The 17,467-nt window shown below is 39.6% G+C and overlaps 1 protein-coding gene and 2 non-coding genes across 3 annotated transcripts; 1 reads left to right on the top strand and 2 right to left on the bottom strand.

Moving 5' to 3' along the window:
* The first annotated feature begins 1,485 nt into the window (after positions 1 to 1,485).
* On the top strand, positions 1,486 to 7,191 carry chpf2 (chondroitin polymerizing factor 2). Its single transcript, XM_087789264.1, has 4 exons — positions 1,486 to 2,438; positions 3,930 to 4,494; positions 4,559 to 4,741; positions 5,603 to 7,191. Exons 1-4 carry the CDS (start codon positions 2,167 to 2,169, stop codon positions 6,875 to 6,877), a joined length of 2,295 nt encoding a protein of 764 aa, XP_087645390.1. The 5' UTR covers positions 1,486 to 2,166; the 3' UTR covers positions 6,878 to 7,191.
* Positions 7,192 to 9,286: 2,095 nt separating this feature from the next.
* Positions 9,287 to 9,477, bottom strand: LOC148082155 (U2 spliceosomal RNA). Its single transcript, XR_015711258.1, has one exon. It is a non-coding gene; the product is annotated as a U2 spliceosomal RNA (small nuclear RNA).
* Positions 9,478 to 12,023: 2,546 nt separating this feature from the next.
* On the bottom strand, positions 12,024 to 12,214 carry LOC148082154 (U2 spliceosomal RNA). Its single transcript, XR_015711257.1, has one exon. It is a non-coding gene; the product is annotated as a U2 spliceosomal RNA (small nuclear RNA).
* Positions 12,215 to 17,467: the final 5,253 nt, after the last annotated feature.

The raw sequence follows: 17,467 nt of genomic DNA, 5'->3' as shown, positions 1-17,467 counted from the left end.
AGACGGCAGGTGGTATTCTACCTGGTCTGAGGGTGCACTCTGCATTGTGGTTGTTTCAGTGGACCTTGGCCATGGAGTAGCCCATACTGTCTTGGATGCTGTCCAGGCCCCCATGGCCTCGGTTGACTTGTTCCCTGGTCTAACACACTTTTGTAGAACCCCCCGGTTCATCTAATAGAATCTAGGTTCTACAAATAGTGCGAAGCTCTCTAGCCATGTTGCCCAGCTGTCCGCCTTTCTTAGCCGAGTCTCAATGGGAGGCTGTTATATTCCTCCCTATATGGTTGGCAGGGTTGAAACAGTTTTCTCGGTGACGAGACACGGCCTTTACGATTAACCAATAGCAAAACTTGGTTAGAGGGCTTCGCACCATACGTGGAACCTGGATTGTGTTCGATAATCTGGATTTACTTCCCATATTATAGTGGAAAACTCCAGTTGTGTCTTTTTCAAGTTAAACTGTTACTAACTTATTGCACAGTTATACAATTAGATAATCAAATAGTTGCACAATTTTGAAAAATAAAATGATCTTGGTAAAAAAGAGTAAAAACAATCAGTTTTATCTTGCCCTTTAAAGTATATACTTTATTGAATATTGTTTTGATTGTTTAAGCGCTTTGTGACCCTGGTCTGGAAAAGCGCTATACAAATAAAAATGACTTACTTACTTAATTACTTTACCCCCACCCTTCCATAACTGCACTATGTAAATAGCCAAATTGTAAATCTTATTGTATTTATGTTTCATATTTGATTCTATAATGGTTGATGTTGCGCTAATAATGGCACAAATAAGGAATTCTGATTCTGATTTGTAAGTAAGTAAGTAAGTCATTTTTATTTGTATAGCGCTTTTCCAGACCAGGGTCACAAAGCGCTTAAACAATCAGAACAATATTCAATAAAGTATTTACTTTAAAGATCAAGATAAAACTGATAACACAACAGGAGTTCCAGAAAATCAAGGAAAAGCCTGAACAAATAAAAACGTCTTAAGATGTTTCTTGAAGGAGTCAGTAGATCATCAAGCGCAAAGAGAGAGGAAGATCGTTCCGAAGCTTAGGAGCAACCGCCTGGAAGGATTTCTCTCCTCTGGTCCTGAACCGTGTGCGAGGAACCATAAGTAGATTCTGATCCACACACCTCAGAGCCTGAGCTGGGGTGTAAGGCTGGATCAGATCACTGATGTAAGGAGGAGCCTGACCATGAATAGATCTGAAAGTAAGAACCAGAATTTTAAAGTTGATCCTGAAAGAAACTAGAAGCCAGTGAAGAGTTTTAAGGATCGTAGAAATGTGAGTTCTTCTAGTGGAGCGGGTCAGAATTCTTGCTGCAGAGTTCTGAATCAACTGTAATTGGAATTGTAATAATTCAAAAGCCTGTCTTTAAAGTAAGCATCGTTCTGGATGTAAACAATATATGGTTCGAGAAAGTGAGCGCTGGAATGACCCTGCTGGGGTTCCATAGCGGGGGAGATGGTGGAGGGCTGCGCGTCCAGGTTGAAGTGTTGGCACTTCTTACTTCCGAAGGATCAGCTACAACAACAGCGCTACGACAGGAGGTTGACACCGTCAAGCTTGGAGATTTTTGGACCAAAAGAACACCGAAGAATGGTCGGACATCCGTGCACGGACCGTGTACTATAGAGCCTCGCAAACCTGAAGACAGCAGACGTGATGCTAACCGCTACTAGCTTACGTCCCTCCGCTGCCTCGTTAAAGCAACGTATGTTTAATAATTTACTAAAATATATATAGTCACCGAGTCCATGTTTTACTAAACATTGAAAAGGGAATGTTTTTGTGGTAAAAAGAAAATGCATCGGGGTCGAGATAATTCATCCATTAGCGCTAATGCTAACCAAAATAACATTGATAATTAAATACCCTTTTAAGGGAAAACGTGTGTTTTATTTGACTTGTCATGACTAAATAATTCGATCGATGTAAAAGAATTTCCATGACAACCGTTTTTTTGCTCACACTGAGTGACTCAGGTCTGGAAAATCGAGAATACAAAAGTACCTTTCTTCCTATACGTTTATGAATACTGCCCCCTGCTGTCGCACTGGAACCCCATGGGGTTAAAAGTGAGCAAGCGAGTCTCTGTTTAAACGTCTTTACATGTAGTCCACCTCGAGGGTTGCTCTAGAAAAAACCAGAGATGCGTCTCTCTTCCTTCCTGGCCCTTTTCCGGCCTGCCTTGCCCCTGATCCTGGGACTGTCTTTGGGGTGCAGTCTCAGCCTGCTCATGGTCTCCTGGACTCACGGGGCCTCCGACGACTCCTGCAGGGATGAAATGGGGACTGGGAACATGTTCATGGGCAGAGGTGACGCTCAGAGAGACCCCAGGTCCGGAGTGTCGGAGGAGGACTTCCAACCACGAATCATCCCCTACCACAAGGACCCCAACAAGCCACACAAGAAAGTACTTAGGTAGGCCGGTCCTGCTTATTTACCCGAGTTAAGACGTGAAGGATGTTCATGTGGTTTGAGAATTATTTTTACTGCTCTATTCTAGTTTGTGGCTTTTTATTTGTGTAGGGCTGTGTTTAAGTTAACAGCTAGTGATGAGCTGATGAAGCTTCATGAATCAGTGTCATGTTGTTCAGAGCTCAGTAGGTGGCGCCACCAGTTTAAAAATGATGTGATGTTTCACTGAAACAGTTGTTCAAAGCAAAGGAAAATAGTGCAGAGACCGCCATCTAGTGGACTCTGAAAATAAAGACACTGCATCATGAAGCTTCATCAGCACATCACTAGTTAGTGATACTGATAATAATGTATAAATGATGATGGTTTGTAGACAAATGACTGCTTTGTTTTGTGGTGTAGCTTTTTTAGAATTCAAAGAATACAATTTGTTTGCAGAATAATAGAAAAGTCAATTTAAGTTCTTTTATTGTCAAATATGCATGTAGTAATACAGCATAAATGAAATGGTGGTCCTCTCTGACCCACGATGCAAAACATGAATACAGTTGAAAGGACTTAACAACATAAATTAAAAACTTAAAACAATTAAAGACTTAAACAGACATTAAGACATTCAAGAAAATAAATACAAATTAATAACCAACATAATGAAATAAATAATCAAGACTTAAATAATCAACAAATAAACAGAATACAAACAAAAAAACACACAGAAAAGACAAGTTTAGGCAATTACTTTCTTGAGTTTCAGGCAGTTTGCATTTTTAGGGTGAAAAAAATACATGTTATCGCAATGCTAGACACCTATTATAAACCACTTATTTCTAATATTGTTCAGACCTAATAAACACACAAACATAGGTATTGAACTATGTTCTATGTTTTATTCCTATTTAACTTTATGACTTCATTCTGAGCTTTTTAGTTTCAACTTTTTTTGTTTTCCATATTTTGTTCTACAAATATTGATATTGGTATTGACATTTTTGTAACAATGTTCTTTAAAAATGACATATCCCTTGTGTCTCTGAATATAAGGCTATAGGTTTATGTTTTAAATCATTTTAAGTAAAACTTTTAGTTGAAAAATATATATTCTCAAAAATATTTTTCAGACATTGTTTATTTAGGTAGAACTTTAGGTAGAACTGTATTGATCCCTCAGGAGGTCTCCTTCGGGAAATTGTCTAAACCTAACATTTAACATTGGATACTAAATTATTTTGATCTAATTTGTTGCTCCTGGTCTTTTAAAATCCTATTAAGGCCATTTTCTGTTCATCTGTCATTTAGCTTCACAGTCACATTAGATGCTCTGGTCTCTTGGTAAAATAGATTTTCCACCACTAGTTTAGTGACAAAGAAAACAACAACTTTATAGGCATCAGAGTTAGAAACACTGAAATCAGAATCAAATGCAGTATATCAGAGAGACATGTGGAATGTTTGGAGATTATTTTTAGTCCTGCAGTGATTATTTACTTTTCACAGGACCCGCTACATCCACACGGAGCTGGGCATTCGAGATCGCCTCCTGGTCGGCGTCCTGACCTCCAGGGCCACCCTCAACACGCTGGCCGTGGCGGTCAACCGAACAGTCGCGCACCACTTCCACCGCACCTTCTTCTTCACGGGCCTGCGCAGCCCCAAGGTGCCTCACGGCATGACCGTCGTCGCCCACGGGGACGACCGGCCCGTGTGGCTGATGTACGAGACGGTGCGTCACCTCCATCAGCACTACGGCTCGGACTACGACTGGTTCCTGCTGGCGCAGGACGACACGTACCTGCAGGCGGAGCGGCTGTCGGAACTGGTCGGTCACCTGAGCGCGGGTCAGGACCTGTACATGGGCAGAGCTGAGGAGTTCATCGGTGGAGAGGAGAAGGCCCGATATTGTCATGGCGGATATGGCTACGTGCTCTCTCGCAGTCTCCTGGCTCGCCTGCAGCCACACCTGGACACGTGTCGCAATGACATCCTCAGCGTGAGACCGGACGAGTGGCTCGGCCGCTGCATCATAGACTACCTGGGCCTCAGCTGCGTGGAAGTCCACCAGGTAGACTGCAACACACAAACGCCTCTCACCTGACTCCTCTGACAGCCTATTCTGTTGTGCGCAGGAAATGACGTATCGCTATTTTGAGCTGGGCAAGAACGCAGACCCGGAGCGAGAAGACAGTGTGCAGTTTAAAAACGCCTTCACCGTGCACCCAGTGTCTGACCCGAACCTGATGTATCGCCTGCACAAGCGCTTCAGCCAGATCGAGCTGGATTGGACGTATCTGCAAATCCAGCAGCTACAGGTTGGCTTCACTTTTACATTTTAAAAATCTGTCCAGACAACTCTATAGTACATTTAGAGCCAGCTGTGTGGGCCAGTGCGGGTGAAGTCGTTTATACTAGGTACCAATATATTGTGATATTTTTACACTCGGGTGGTACATTTGTTTTTCTTAAAAAAAAATGTAATGCTGATTCGAGTCTATAGGCAAAAATCTGACGAGGCGATAAATATCACGATACAGTGGCAACAATATGATATATTGTGGTACTCTTAGAATAAAAAAAAAAAAAATGTATTGCCCGAGTACTTGACTCTGATGTTGCAGAATTCACAGACCGCATGACTCTTGACTAAGTCTTAACCGCTTTCATTTGTTTTTAAACCAAAATTTAGCTTTAAAAGCTGCTGGAGTAGACTGTATCCTCTCGTCCTCTGCATCACAGGATTTCAATCTTCCTTTAACTGCATAGGACATTAAGACTGCTGCCATCTAGCGACCGCAAGTTTAATTGCAAACCTAACGTGAACATGGCGTAAATATTGGCCTGTTTATTGTAATAGAAAACCAAATAATAATTATTTTATTTTACGCACACTTTATTAAACAATGAAATAACTTCGGTAACGCATGAAAAATTTGAAAAATAAATAAAACATGCTTTCGAATAGCAAAAAACATTGTGATATAGCACCATCGATATTATCTAACGACACTAATGCTGCCTATCACCTTTTCAAAGCCCCGTCTCTCAAGCTTCCAGAAAATGAGGCTGTGATGAGAAATGAACTGAATTACAATCTTGTATTAATCGGGTGTTAAATCTGCAGCTTGTGATTGTCCATCAGAGCCGACGTCAATCTTTGCTCCTCTGCTCCTCAGATGCAGATCAACAACCTGAGTGACTTGACCCCCGAAGGTAAAGCTGGTGTCACGTGGCCGATCGGAATCAACCCCCCTTTCAAACCGAGAACCCGATTCGAGGTGATCAACTGGGAATACTTCACCGAGGAGCACATCTACTCGTGCGTCGACAGCGGACCCAAGTGCGAGATAACGGGCGCCGACCGGACCGACGTCAGCGCCGTCCTCGAGATCGCGGTGGAGCGCCTCAACGAGCGCTACCAGCCTCAGCTCCGCTTCCAAAAAAGACGGCTGCTGAACGGATACCGCCGGTTCGATCCGACGCGGGGAATAGAGTATGTGTTGGATCTGGCTCTGGAGGTGTACACTCAGAAAGGTCACAGCCAGGTCATCGCCAAGCGCGTCAACCTGCTGAGGCCTCTGAGCGCAGTGGAGATCATCCCGATGCCTTACGTGACCGAAGCCACTCGAGTGCAGGTGATCCTGCCGGTCACCGCACAGGATCAGGACTTTGTCGGAAACTTCCTGGACATGTACGTGATGAACACCTTGGACACTCACGACAACGTTCTGCTGACGTTCTTGTTCATCTACGACCCTTTCGACGCGCAGCGGGTCAGTCAGACGGATGTGTTCGCCGGCGTCAAGGCCATGATCGGCGAGGTGGAGAAGCGCTATGGAGACGTGAAGATCCCTTGGATAAGTGTCAAAACGGAGATCCCATCCCAGGTGAAGCTGATGGACATCATCTCCAAAAAGCACCCAGTCGACACGCTCTTTTTCCTGGCGAGCGTGTGGACCGAGGTCAACGCCGACTTCCTGAACCGCTGCAGGATGAACGCCATCACCAACTGGCAGGTCTTCTTCCCGATCCACTTCCAGGAGTACAACCCAGCGGTCATCTACAGAGACCAGCAACCCTCGGCCGCCTCCGCCTCCTTCACGTCGGAGTCGCTCCGAGACGGCCACTTTGACCGTCGCGTCTTCGACGAGGCGTGTTTCTACAACACCGACTACATGACGGCGAGGACCAAGATGGCCGCGGATATTCTCGACAACGAGGAGATGCTGGAAAGCATGGATGTCTACGACATATTTGTCCGCTATTCGGGTTTGCACGTGTTCAGAGCCGTAGAGCCGGCGCTCATCCAGAAATACGTGCGGCGAACATGCAACCCACGCTTCAGTGAGGACATCTACCACCGCTGCGTCCTCAGCAACCTGGAGGGCCTGGGGTCGCGCTCACATCTAGCAATGGCCCTGTTTGAACAGGAGCAAGCTAACAGCACCTAGAGACAAACATACTTAATATAATCTCTTCATGGTCCATTTACTTTTCTTTTTTTGAAGAGCGGAAGACGTATTTTTCAGAACAATGTGAGTCACTTTCTTCTGATTCACTTTAAACACTGAATGAAGAGTCTTGTCTGAGACTCAAGACATTTTCTATTGACCAGGAAATACATTTTCTTTTTTTTGTTGGCTTTATTTAAAAGACAAACAATTGCTGACGTTCAAGATGTAACTGGAATAAGTCAAAGCCATAAACTGTCTTTGTCTTTTTTTTTATTATTTTGTTTTATAAATTAAAGTATTTCTCTTCTGGATTTTCTGGCTGTTATCTGGATTTAATCACAATTACAAACGTTTATTGCCAGTGTTGTAAACGCAACATTTTGTATGTTGGCAGTAAGGCAAGAATTCCGAACAGGATACATATCATGATATGACAGGACTACGATGTATGTGTGACGATACGATATATTGCGATACTGTAGGAACAATGATACGTTTCTTTTAAAGAAACAACACTTTTTCTGGATTTTACAACAAAGAAATGAGCAAATACTTGCTCTAATCAAATGTGAAAGTGCTCGTAGGAAAGTGCTTCTCAAAATACAGTATTAACCAAAAAATTAAACTTATATGAACATGAGGTGCATTAACAGTCTCAACAACCTGTAGCAACGTGCAATATCCAATATATGTCATTATCTAACTATCTAACTAAAGCCAAAATTAGTCCAAACACAAGCTTTAAAAGCTGCTGGAGCCTGGTGTATCCTATTTTTCATCGCTGCAATTTAGCTGGTTTTGTTGTTACTTTGGCAGAGAGGAAATGACGAGTGTTGACCTGTTGACACTCTTGGACACATTCCCACCCCAGCACACCACAGAATAAAACACTGGCCACCACAGACTGGTAGAACATGCAGAGGAGTTTCCAGCAGATGTTCAATGATCGGAGCCTCCTCAGAAAGTACAGTCTACTCTGAACTTTCTTATACACATGGTCTGTGTTGCAGGACCAGTTTACTGTCCAGCCACACACCGAGGTACTTATAGTTGTCAACTATCTGCACCTTGACGCCTCTGATGAATTCATTCACTAATAGGAAATATTAGTGAGCAGGTAAATCCCATAGGACCTGTATCATTATATACTGTACGTCATATATTAACATTACCTCACTTATCAGCCGTACCATAACAATAATGCTGCTTTGATTTGGATCCTCCTCTGTCCACACCTGGATCATCTACAAATAATCTGAAAGATTATAGTAAACAATGTAAATTAACAGTCAACAGTGAATATTTTAAGGAAACTGTTTCCTATCAGTAAATGATTGTACATGAGAAGATTTCAAGGTTATTAAGCCAGAAACACACATCAGGTCTACAAAATTGTAATCAAGATCAAGATCAAGATAATTTCGTACATTATCAGTAGCAGAAATACATTTTTTCAGTGTTCTGCAATATTGCAATTTGAAAATGATTTCTGCAAATACACAAACCTCCATACTACAACATTTTCAAACTAAATATGTTTACATTTACATTATATATAACTTTATAACATTACTGTGACTCTTTATTCTCTCACTTTACTTTCAGTGTTCATAGATCCTCCTCTGCAGCGAAGTCATCATCCCTGATACCTCCACTGGTCTGTCATCCCCCTCTTCCTTTGTGTTACTACAGCTAGAAGTATATCAACCAATTTATAAATGTACTAATCATCACACCCACACATCATCCTTTCACACACCATGCTAATAAAGGTATCAACACAATATTAACATATGCAATAACAAAGTTTGTATTCATTCAAATAAATAGTTTATTGTTTACCAGAAAATAGGAAAAAGAAAAAAGATAAATCATATACTTTGTTTTCCTATAACCTGATAACTACATAGACGGTCTGTGAAGGTGACAAGTTGGTGCAACAAAATACAGAGGGTGACAATGTGGTACAAAGTGCAAACAACCCTGCAAGTGTCAAGATTACTGAGTGATCACAAAAAGTCCGGAACTAAATAAAAGTAACACACACCGTAATAACACTTACAATAAACAAGTCAAATAAAACTATTCTTAGAGTCTTCCCTGCTTTAAAATGAATAAGGTTTTGACAATAAATGTTAATAAAACTCACACTCAGTATAATCATATATTAGAAAAACACAAATGATGTCAACAAATCCAAGAAACTAGTCTGAATGTGATTCACAAAAGGTGTGAATGCATAGAAGAACTTAGAGCTCAGAGTCTGGAGGACTTTTGTTCATGATCACGGTTTTAAACACAAGTTTAATACAAGAAACACTCAATAATCACATTAGTCAACATCAACATGATTTAATAATTTAGTAACGCCTTTTTTAAATTTCTTATATTATTTTATACCACTAGAGGGGGTGCACCGTTCCTGGAGGTACTGCAATACCAGGTCGATGCGTGGAGTGGACGGAGCAAGCCCCTATTCCATCTCCCTGCTCCAAAAATCAATTTAATATATGGTCCCCGGGTAGGGGACGTATCAGATATTAAACTGATAAGAACAGATACTACACTTGATCTTAGCCAAAAGGCCGAGAAGCGATAACCATGTATCATTGGAACTAAAGGAGAGGTTCTCCTGACCCACCAACATGCTGACGGGGACACAAATGTACCTTCATCGTAAACTAATGTACACACGTGTGTCGCTGTTGAAGGACTTTTACTTGAACTCATCAGAACATCAACTCTGACCAGAAACATCTTCTGATGACTTGAAACACTGAGCTAACCTGCTGCCTCATGTCATGTGACGACGCTCTAACCAATGAGCGATCGTTTTCACCGCCATTTGAATTACAATTCCAAAACATGGAATCCTTAATAATATTTAACAAAGACTGGTTTAATAAACATGTTTGCCTCAAAACTTGCTTTGCTTAACAGTTTCAAACAACCTGGAGCAACATGCAATATACGTCATTATTTAACTTTGTTTTAAAGCCAAAATGAGTCCAAACATGAGCCAGTAAAAGCTGCTTGAGCCTGGTGTATCCTTTCTTCACTCATTGCTGTCATTTTGCCTGTTTTGTTGTTACTTTGGCACGGAGGAAATGACGAATGTTGCCAACTAGTAGCCAGAGGCTTAATTGCAGCACTACGCTGTGAATATGAGTGTTAATTGAAAAATGAAACATTGAATTATATATTTTATACACACATTATTGAAATATAAACCAAACAATAACTTTCAATTAAAATTAAATGTTGTTTCAAAGGTAAAAAAAAAATATTGATAGTGTTATTGCATATCGATACAGCATTGGGAATAAAAAATATGTGTATTGTGTATAATAAGTGTGGCCCGGGAGTCACTGACAGACTTCATGCGCGGTGTAGGAAACTATCCAGCCAGTGACACAAGTTTCCTGTACCTTCATGAAAAAACAGCTTTTCACTTTGTTTTGTACCATAATCATGTAGCCTACAGTTAAATAATTACAGCAGAATAGTGATTTAAAAGCATTTAATGATTTTAATGCAGGTTTTAAACAGGTCATTAATACAAAATAATTTGTCCCACTAATTTGCCAGACTGTTAAAGATAAACAAATACACACTGGGTAAACTAGAAGGGAAGATAATTACAACAATAAGCACATTTCAATAAACATGTTATTTTATGCAATAAAAGACCAAAACGATAAATGACACAAAGGACAAAAAGATTAACATAGAATACAATCATCTTTTCCCTCCACTCCTGCCCCTAAACTCAGAATTAAACAGTCTAATACCATGAGGAACGAATGAGTCCCTGAGTCTATTAGTGTTGCATCTGGGGAGAAGCATTCGTGCTCCATCTGCTTCTCTGCTCACTGATGACAGTGTTGAGAGGATGACTGTCATCATCCATGATGGACAGTAGTTTGTCCAGTGATCTCCTCTCAGCAACTGTTACCAGTGAGTCCAGCTTCAACCACAGAGCCAGCCTTTCTGATCAACCTATCCAACCTGTTGACACTCCTCTTGGACACATTTCCACCCCAACACACCACAGAATAAAACACTGGCCACCACAGACTGGTAGAACATGCAGGAGCTTCTTGCAGATGTTAAATGATCAGAGCCTCCTCAGAAAGTACAGTCTACTCTGAACTCTAATGTTTAGTGAATATTTTATGGAAACTGTTTCCTATCATTAAAGTATTGTACATGATAGGATTTCAAGGTTATTAAGCCAGACACACACATCAGGGCTACACAATTATTCATAATTTTAATCAAGATATTGTGGTATATTTTCAGTAGTAGAAATACATTTTTTCAGTGTTCTGCAATATTGCAATTTGAAAATGATTTTTGATGATCATCTTTCTTTGAAAAATGTAAAACTATTTTTTATTTATTTTGTACTAGTTAAACTGTTATGTTTATTTATTTATATATATATATATATATATATTGACACGACATAGCATACGGTCAACAGCAACAATTGATGACATATCAAGGGGTAGGGCTGTCCCAAATTATTTCTTCTTCTAAATCTCTAAATTAATTTGAATTAAAACAGACCAAGGGAAAACTTTTAGTGAAATAGGACGAAACTTAAAATTGAAACAAATACGCTATTTTCCGAGACCAGATCAAAGTGGTCCTACACCAGACCTGGGCAAAGTGCGGCCCTTTGACTGTATTTATGCGGCCCTCGTAATGTCAAAGTATGATCGTGTATAAATGGTTCTAATGCATTAACAAATGTATTTTGTATTTATTATTTATTTACATTTTCACACTTATTTACTTTTTCCCTCCTCGTTGTGTGTAATTTTTTGAGTATATATTAATCCCTCAAAATATTTTTTTAAAGTTAGTTGAAGAAAGAACTGTTTTGAAAAAAACTATAAAGCTCTATACAAATAAAAAATACTTACTTACTATATATATATATATATATATATATATACGTATATATACAAGAATACAATTGCAGCTTATTTGGCTTAATAAATGTCACGGCCTAATGACGAATATCTTTTTTTTTTTTTTTTTTTAGAGTTTTTCTCATCTTTTATGTGGCCTTTGAGGAATTATAATAGCACACTCCTGTGTAGACCCATGTTGTCATATTACTTTGGACCACTAGAGGGGGTGCACCGTTCCTGGAGGTACTGCAATACCAGGTCGATGCGTGGAGTGGACGGAGCAAGCCCCTATTCCATCTCCCTGCTCCAAAAATCAATTTAATATATGGTCCCCGGGTAGGGGACGTATCAGATATTAAACTGATAAGAACAGATACTACACTTGATCTTAGCCAAAAGGCCGAGAAGCGATAACCACAGAAGGTTGGAACTAAAGGAGTGGTTCTCCTGACCCACCAACATGCTGACGGGGACACAAATGTACCTTCATCGTAAACTAATGTACACACGTGTGTCGCTGTTGAAGGACTTTTACTTGAACTCATCAAAACATCAACTCTGACCAGAAACATCTTCTGATGACTTGAAACACTGAGCTAACCTGCTGCCTCATGTCACGTGACGACGCTCTAACCAATGAGCGATCGTTTTTACCGCCATTTGAATTACAATTCCAAAACATGGAATCCATAATAATGTTGAACAAAGACTGGTTTAATAAACATGTTTGCTGCGAAACTTGCTTTGCTTACGTGTTTAAAACGAGTTTCTAGCGATTTGACATGAGGTTGTTTACTTGAGTGAGGCAATGGCTCCCTCTGCTGGATAAACTGGAAACGACTTAAATGACAAAGATTAATTACGCACATTGTAATATTTAACATACACAACAACTTATCGCAACACAACAGTTATTATATATGAATTAAAAAAAACACTTAACGGTGTGTGAGGTAAAGGTGTGTGAGGTATGGTTGCTCAGTAACTTTCCAACAGTCAAACCTCCGTCTTCGTCCGCTTCATCCAGGTCAACGAGAAGATAAACACAGCCGTTGTACATTTGATTTAACGTTTCAAAAACAAACTAACATTAACTTTATTACTTTAATAAACACGAAAACGCCATTGTAGTTACCTACAAGTGCGTTAAAAGTGTTGATAAAGACAGGATTTTGGCTAGCAGCTAGATTTGTCTCAGCTGTTTAAAAACTCCACAAAGTATTGCAAATGTATCAGCAGAGTGAAGGGAAATGAAGAATTTGACATAAAAGTGACTTACAAGCGAACGAGTCCCACAGAAAAGACTGTAATTCCAAGAACATCCTGGTGTTTGGAGACCTCGAGGCAACATCTCACCTGAAGTACACTCAGCTAATTGTTTAGCTTCAGCTAACGGTTAGCTTACCAGTTTATTTATATATAATGATCATTATAACAATATGGAGTTTGTTTAGAAATTAATACTGTTATTAAATAAATTGGTATTGGTTGTATAATTAAGTAAGTAATTTTTATTTATATAGCGCTTTTCCAGACCAGGGTCACAAAGCATAACATTGAATATATATTGAATTATGACCTGTTTTCTTTTCACAAGTCTGACATTTTCTAATTTATTCTGTAAATAGTAAGGAATGAAAAGAAGCTGAATTAAAAATTGATATTGTGATGTCTTGACCCCCTTTCACAAAGCTGGCTTTTCTGAAACAATCAGACACAAAGTCATGTATCATTCTCTAATAGGAAATATTAGTGAGCAGGTAAATCACATAAGAAATGTGAAAAGATCTGTATCATTATATACTGTACGTCATATATTAACATTACCTCACTCATCAGCCGTACCATAACAATAATGCTGCTTTGATTTGGATCCTCCTCTGTCCACACCTGGATCATCTGCAAATAATCTGAAAGATTATAGTAAATAATGTTAGTTACCAACGCAACAACATCAATAGTGAATATTTTAAGGGAACTGTTTCCTATCAGTAAAGTATTGTACATGAGAAGATTTCAAGGTTATTAAGCCAGAAACACACATCAGGTCTACACAATTTTAATCAAGATCAAGATAATTTCGTACATTATCAGTAGTAGAAATACATTTTTTCAGTGTTCTGCAATATTGCAATTTGAAAATGATTTCTGCAAATACACAAACATCCATACTACAACATTTTCAAACTAAATATGTTTACATTTACATTATATATAGCTTTATAACATTACTGTAACTCTTTATTCTCTCACTTTACTTTCAGTGTTCACAGATCCTCCTGTGCAGCGAAATTATCATTCCCTGATACCTCCACTGGTCTGTCATCCCCCTCTCCTTTGTGTTACTACAGCTAGAAGTATATCAACCAATTTATAGATGTACTAGTCATTACACCCCCGCATCATCCTTTCACACAACATACTAATAAAGGTATCACCACAATATTAACATATACAATAACAACGTTTGTATTCATTCAAATAAATAGTTGAATGTTTACTGGCCTATTGAGAACAAAAAGAAAATAAGAAAAAGAAAAAAGTTTAATGGTTTAATTTGTTTTCCTATAACCTGATAACTACGTAGACGGTCTGTGAAGGTGACAAGTTGGTGCAACAAAATACAGAGGGTGACAATGTGGTACAACCCTGCAAGTGTCAACATTACTGAGTGATCACAAAAAGTCCGGAACTAAATAAAAGTAACCCTTTTGTAATAACACTCAGAATAAACAAGTCAAATAAAAGTATTTTTAGAGTCTTTCCTGCTTTAAAATGAACCTTAGAGCTCAGAGTCTGGAAGACTTTTGTTCATGATCACGGTTTTAAACACAATTTTAATACAAGAAACACTAAATAATCACATTAGTGATCAACATGATTTGAAAGTTGGTTAGTAAAGCGTTTAATGGTGTTATGACTAAACTAAACTAGTTAAAAGTATTTTGTTTTAGTGTTAGTTTGTGAAATTTAAATGTAACAGAGTGTACGTTGACGTCACACACACAGAACTGAGTGCTGTCTAACCCCAGCATTCTCATGAAGACTGAGAAAGCTGGAGGGCCATTTTAGAAGCAGCACAACTGAGTGAGTGACATTGATAATAATGACATAACCCTAACCCATAAATGTCTGGGTCATAATGTCCATGTGTCCCTGCCCTCTAGGACATTGTCGAGCCCAGGGAACCTGCACTAAGCAAGCCAGGAGAATAACACAACCCTGCAGTTCATAGTCCCCACAACCCAGTGGCATCGGTGGCATCCAGACCTGCAACTTCTTCAGCGACCCAAAAAGTTTTGGATTTCCTCAAGTAGGAGTCCAAAAAAAGAGCAAAGGTGTCATGAGAGGTGAGGCAAAGACGGAAGGTTCCTAAACCTGGTTGATGAGTGGTAAAAATGGTTTGCACATTTTGTGTTTTGAAACCCATGAGCCTTATTTATGTCAATGTTCAGACAAATCACACTGTATACGTTGAATCTTCTCTTCCTTTGTGCTGCTCCCTTCAGGGGTCGCCACAGAGGATCAACCTCCTCCATCAAACCGTGTTCTCTGTATCCCCCTCTCTCACACCATCCAACGTCCTCTTTCACTACATCCATAAACCTTCTCTCTGGTCTTCCTCTAGACCTCCTGCCTGGCAGTTCCAACCCCAGCATCCTTCTACCAACATACTCACTATCCCTCCTCTGTTCATGAGCAAACCATCTCAACTAATCCTTGACTCTCTCAATGAATTTGAATTAAAACAGACCAAGGGAAAACTTTGAGAGGAACAGGACGAAACTTAAAATTAAAACAAATACCCTATTTTCCGAGACCAGATCATAGTGGTCCCACACCAGACCTGGGCAACGTGCGGCCCTTTGACTGTATTTATAAGGTAAGGTAAGGTAAAACTTTATTGATCCCTCAGGAGGTCTCCTTCGGGAAATTGTTTTTTACCACTAGCCAGCAGTTTTTCATAAACAATAAAAAATGATACATAAAAAATAAAATAAGAAGAAGAACATAAAGAGGAAGAACAAGATGACACAATCTAAGTCTAAAGATAAAGACAAAGAACATAGGTCAAAGAAAAACAACAAAGACAATGGATACAAAGACTAACATAGAACAGAACATCCAGATACTCTCACTCCACTCCTGCCCCCGAACTCAGAATTGTACAATTTAATAGCCCGAGAGATGAATGAGTCCCTGAGTCTATTTGTTTTGCACCTGGGTAGGAGCATACGTGCACTCATTCTGCTTCTCTGCTCACTGATAACAGTGCTCAGAGGATGACTGTCATCATCCATGATGGACAGTAATTTGTTTAATGATCTCCTCTCAGCAACTGTCACCAGTGAGTCCAGCTTCATTCCAACCACAGAGCCAGCCCTTCTGATCAACCTGTCCAACCTGTTGACACTCCTCTTGGATACATTTCCACCCCAAGATCTCTCTTATTTCTTCTCGGCTCAGCTTCTCCTCCAACCTCCTCCTGTAGGTGTCCTTTGCCTCCCTCAAGCATCGCTTCACCTCCTGCTGAGCTGACCTCATGGCGTCCCTGTCCCTGCTCCTGAATGCCACTTTCTTCCTGTTAAGGACAACCTTGACCTCCTTTGTTACCCACTGTTTATTATTAGGGTAACAGCGGACAGTCTTAGTAGGGGCGACAATGTCCAAGCAGAAATTTAAATAATCTGTTAGACCAGGGGTCGGGAACCTTTTTGACTCAGAGAGCCATGAAAGCAAAATATTTGGAAATTTATTTCAGTGAGAGCCATATAAATAATATTCAGATGTAAGAATCTGTGCTTGACACGAATTCAAGCCCTTTTCCTTTGTTCATCAAAATCAACAAAGAATTCAGACGGGTTCATCCCTTTCCATGCCTCCATTTCAATATGTCCATCATATTTAAATGAAGCACAAGACTAAAATTTCTCCATTTCTGTGATCATGAAAAAACAAAAACAAATGAAAACATGAATTCAAACTAACAGTTTATATTTGTTAATTTTAAACATGTCTGATATGAATCACACAAGTGGATTAATTAAATTTCAGATGAAGTTTAACGAGAATAAAACAGTTAACCAGTAACTTCACATCATCATCGCTTTGTCTGATCGTCTCTGACGTCATTAGAATGTGTGGCTCACCTGCACCTGTTTAATGTGTTTGGGTTTCTGCGTATTCTTATTACATTCGTGAGATAAAGGTAATTTACAAATAGTCATCATGTGATGGTGTATTAATGCAAGTGTGTTTTAAGGACGCGATCACAAAAGGAAAACCAGCATTTGTTGCGCTTTCATTGAAACCTGCAGCTTAACTTTGATGGAACTGACGTCATGTTTCTGTGACTCTCGCAGAGAAGAACCTGAAGCGATCAAACGCGCATTATTTTGTTCGATATATTATTTTAAAAAAAACAAGCTTATAATTCTATATCGTTTTTCTGAATTGCGTAAAATGACTGTCGCACGTTTAGCTCTTTTTATTCTCGATTCATATGATCTTTTCCGTGCGTTCAGTGGAAGAGGAGGGAGCTCTGATTGGCTGCTGTGCATGTCAATCAAATTTTCAACCAATCGGCACAATAACCATTTGATTAATATGCACAGCAGCCAATCAGAGCTCTCTTTACTATTTTCTTATATCATATTTTATTAAA

This window comes from Callionymus lyra, chromosome 4 (assembly GCF_982586985.1).
Source record: "Callionymus lyra chromosome 4, fCalLyr1.hap1.1, whole genome shotgun sequence".
In the NCBI taxonomy this organism is placed as follows: Eukaryota; Metazoa; Chordata; class Actinopteri; order Syngnathiformes; family Callionymidae; genus Callionymus; species Callionymus lyra.
This window is presented reverse-complemented; position numbering and strand designations above follow the sequence as displayed.

Excerpts from the sequence above, each read along its gene's own strand:
- chpf2 (XM_087789264.1), top strand. The coding sequence starts at position 2,167 with ATGCGTCTCTCTTCCTTCCTGGCCCTTTTCCGGCCTGCCTTGCCCCTG. Across the intron at positions 2,439-3,929 it reads CCACACAAGAAAGTACTTAG|GACCCGCTACATCCACACGG; the intron begins GTAGGCCGGTCC and ends TACTTTTCACAG. Across the intron at positions 4,742-5,602 it reads TGCAAATCCAGCAGCTACAG|ATGCAGATCAACAACCTGAG; the intron begins GTTGGCTTCACT and ends TCTGCTCCTCAG.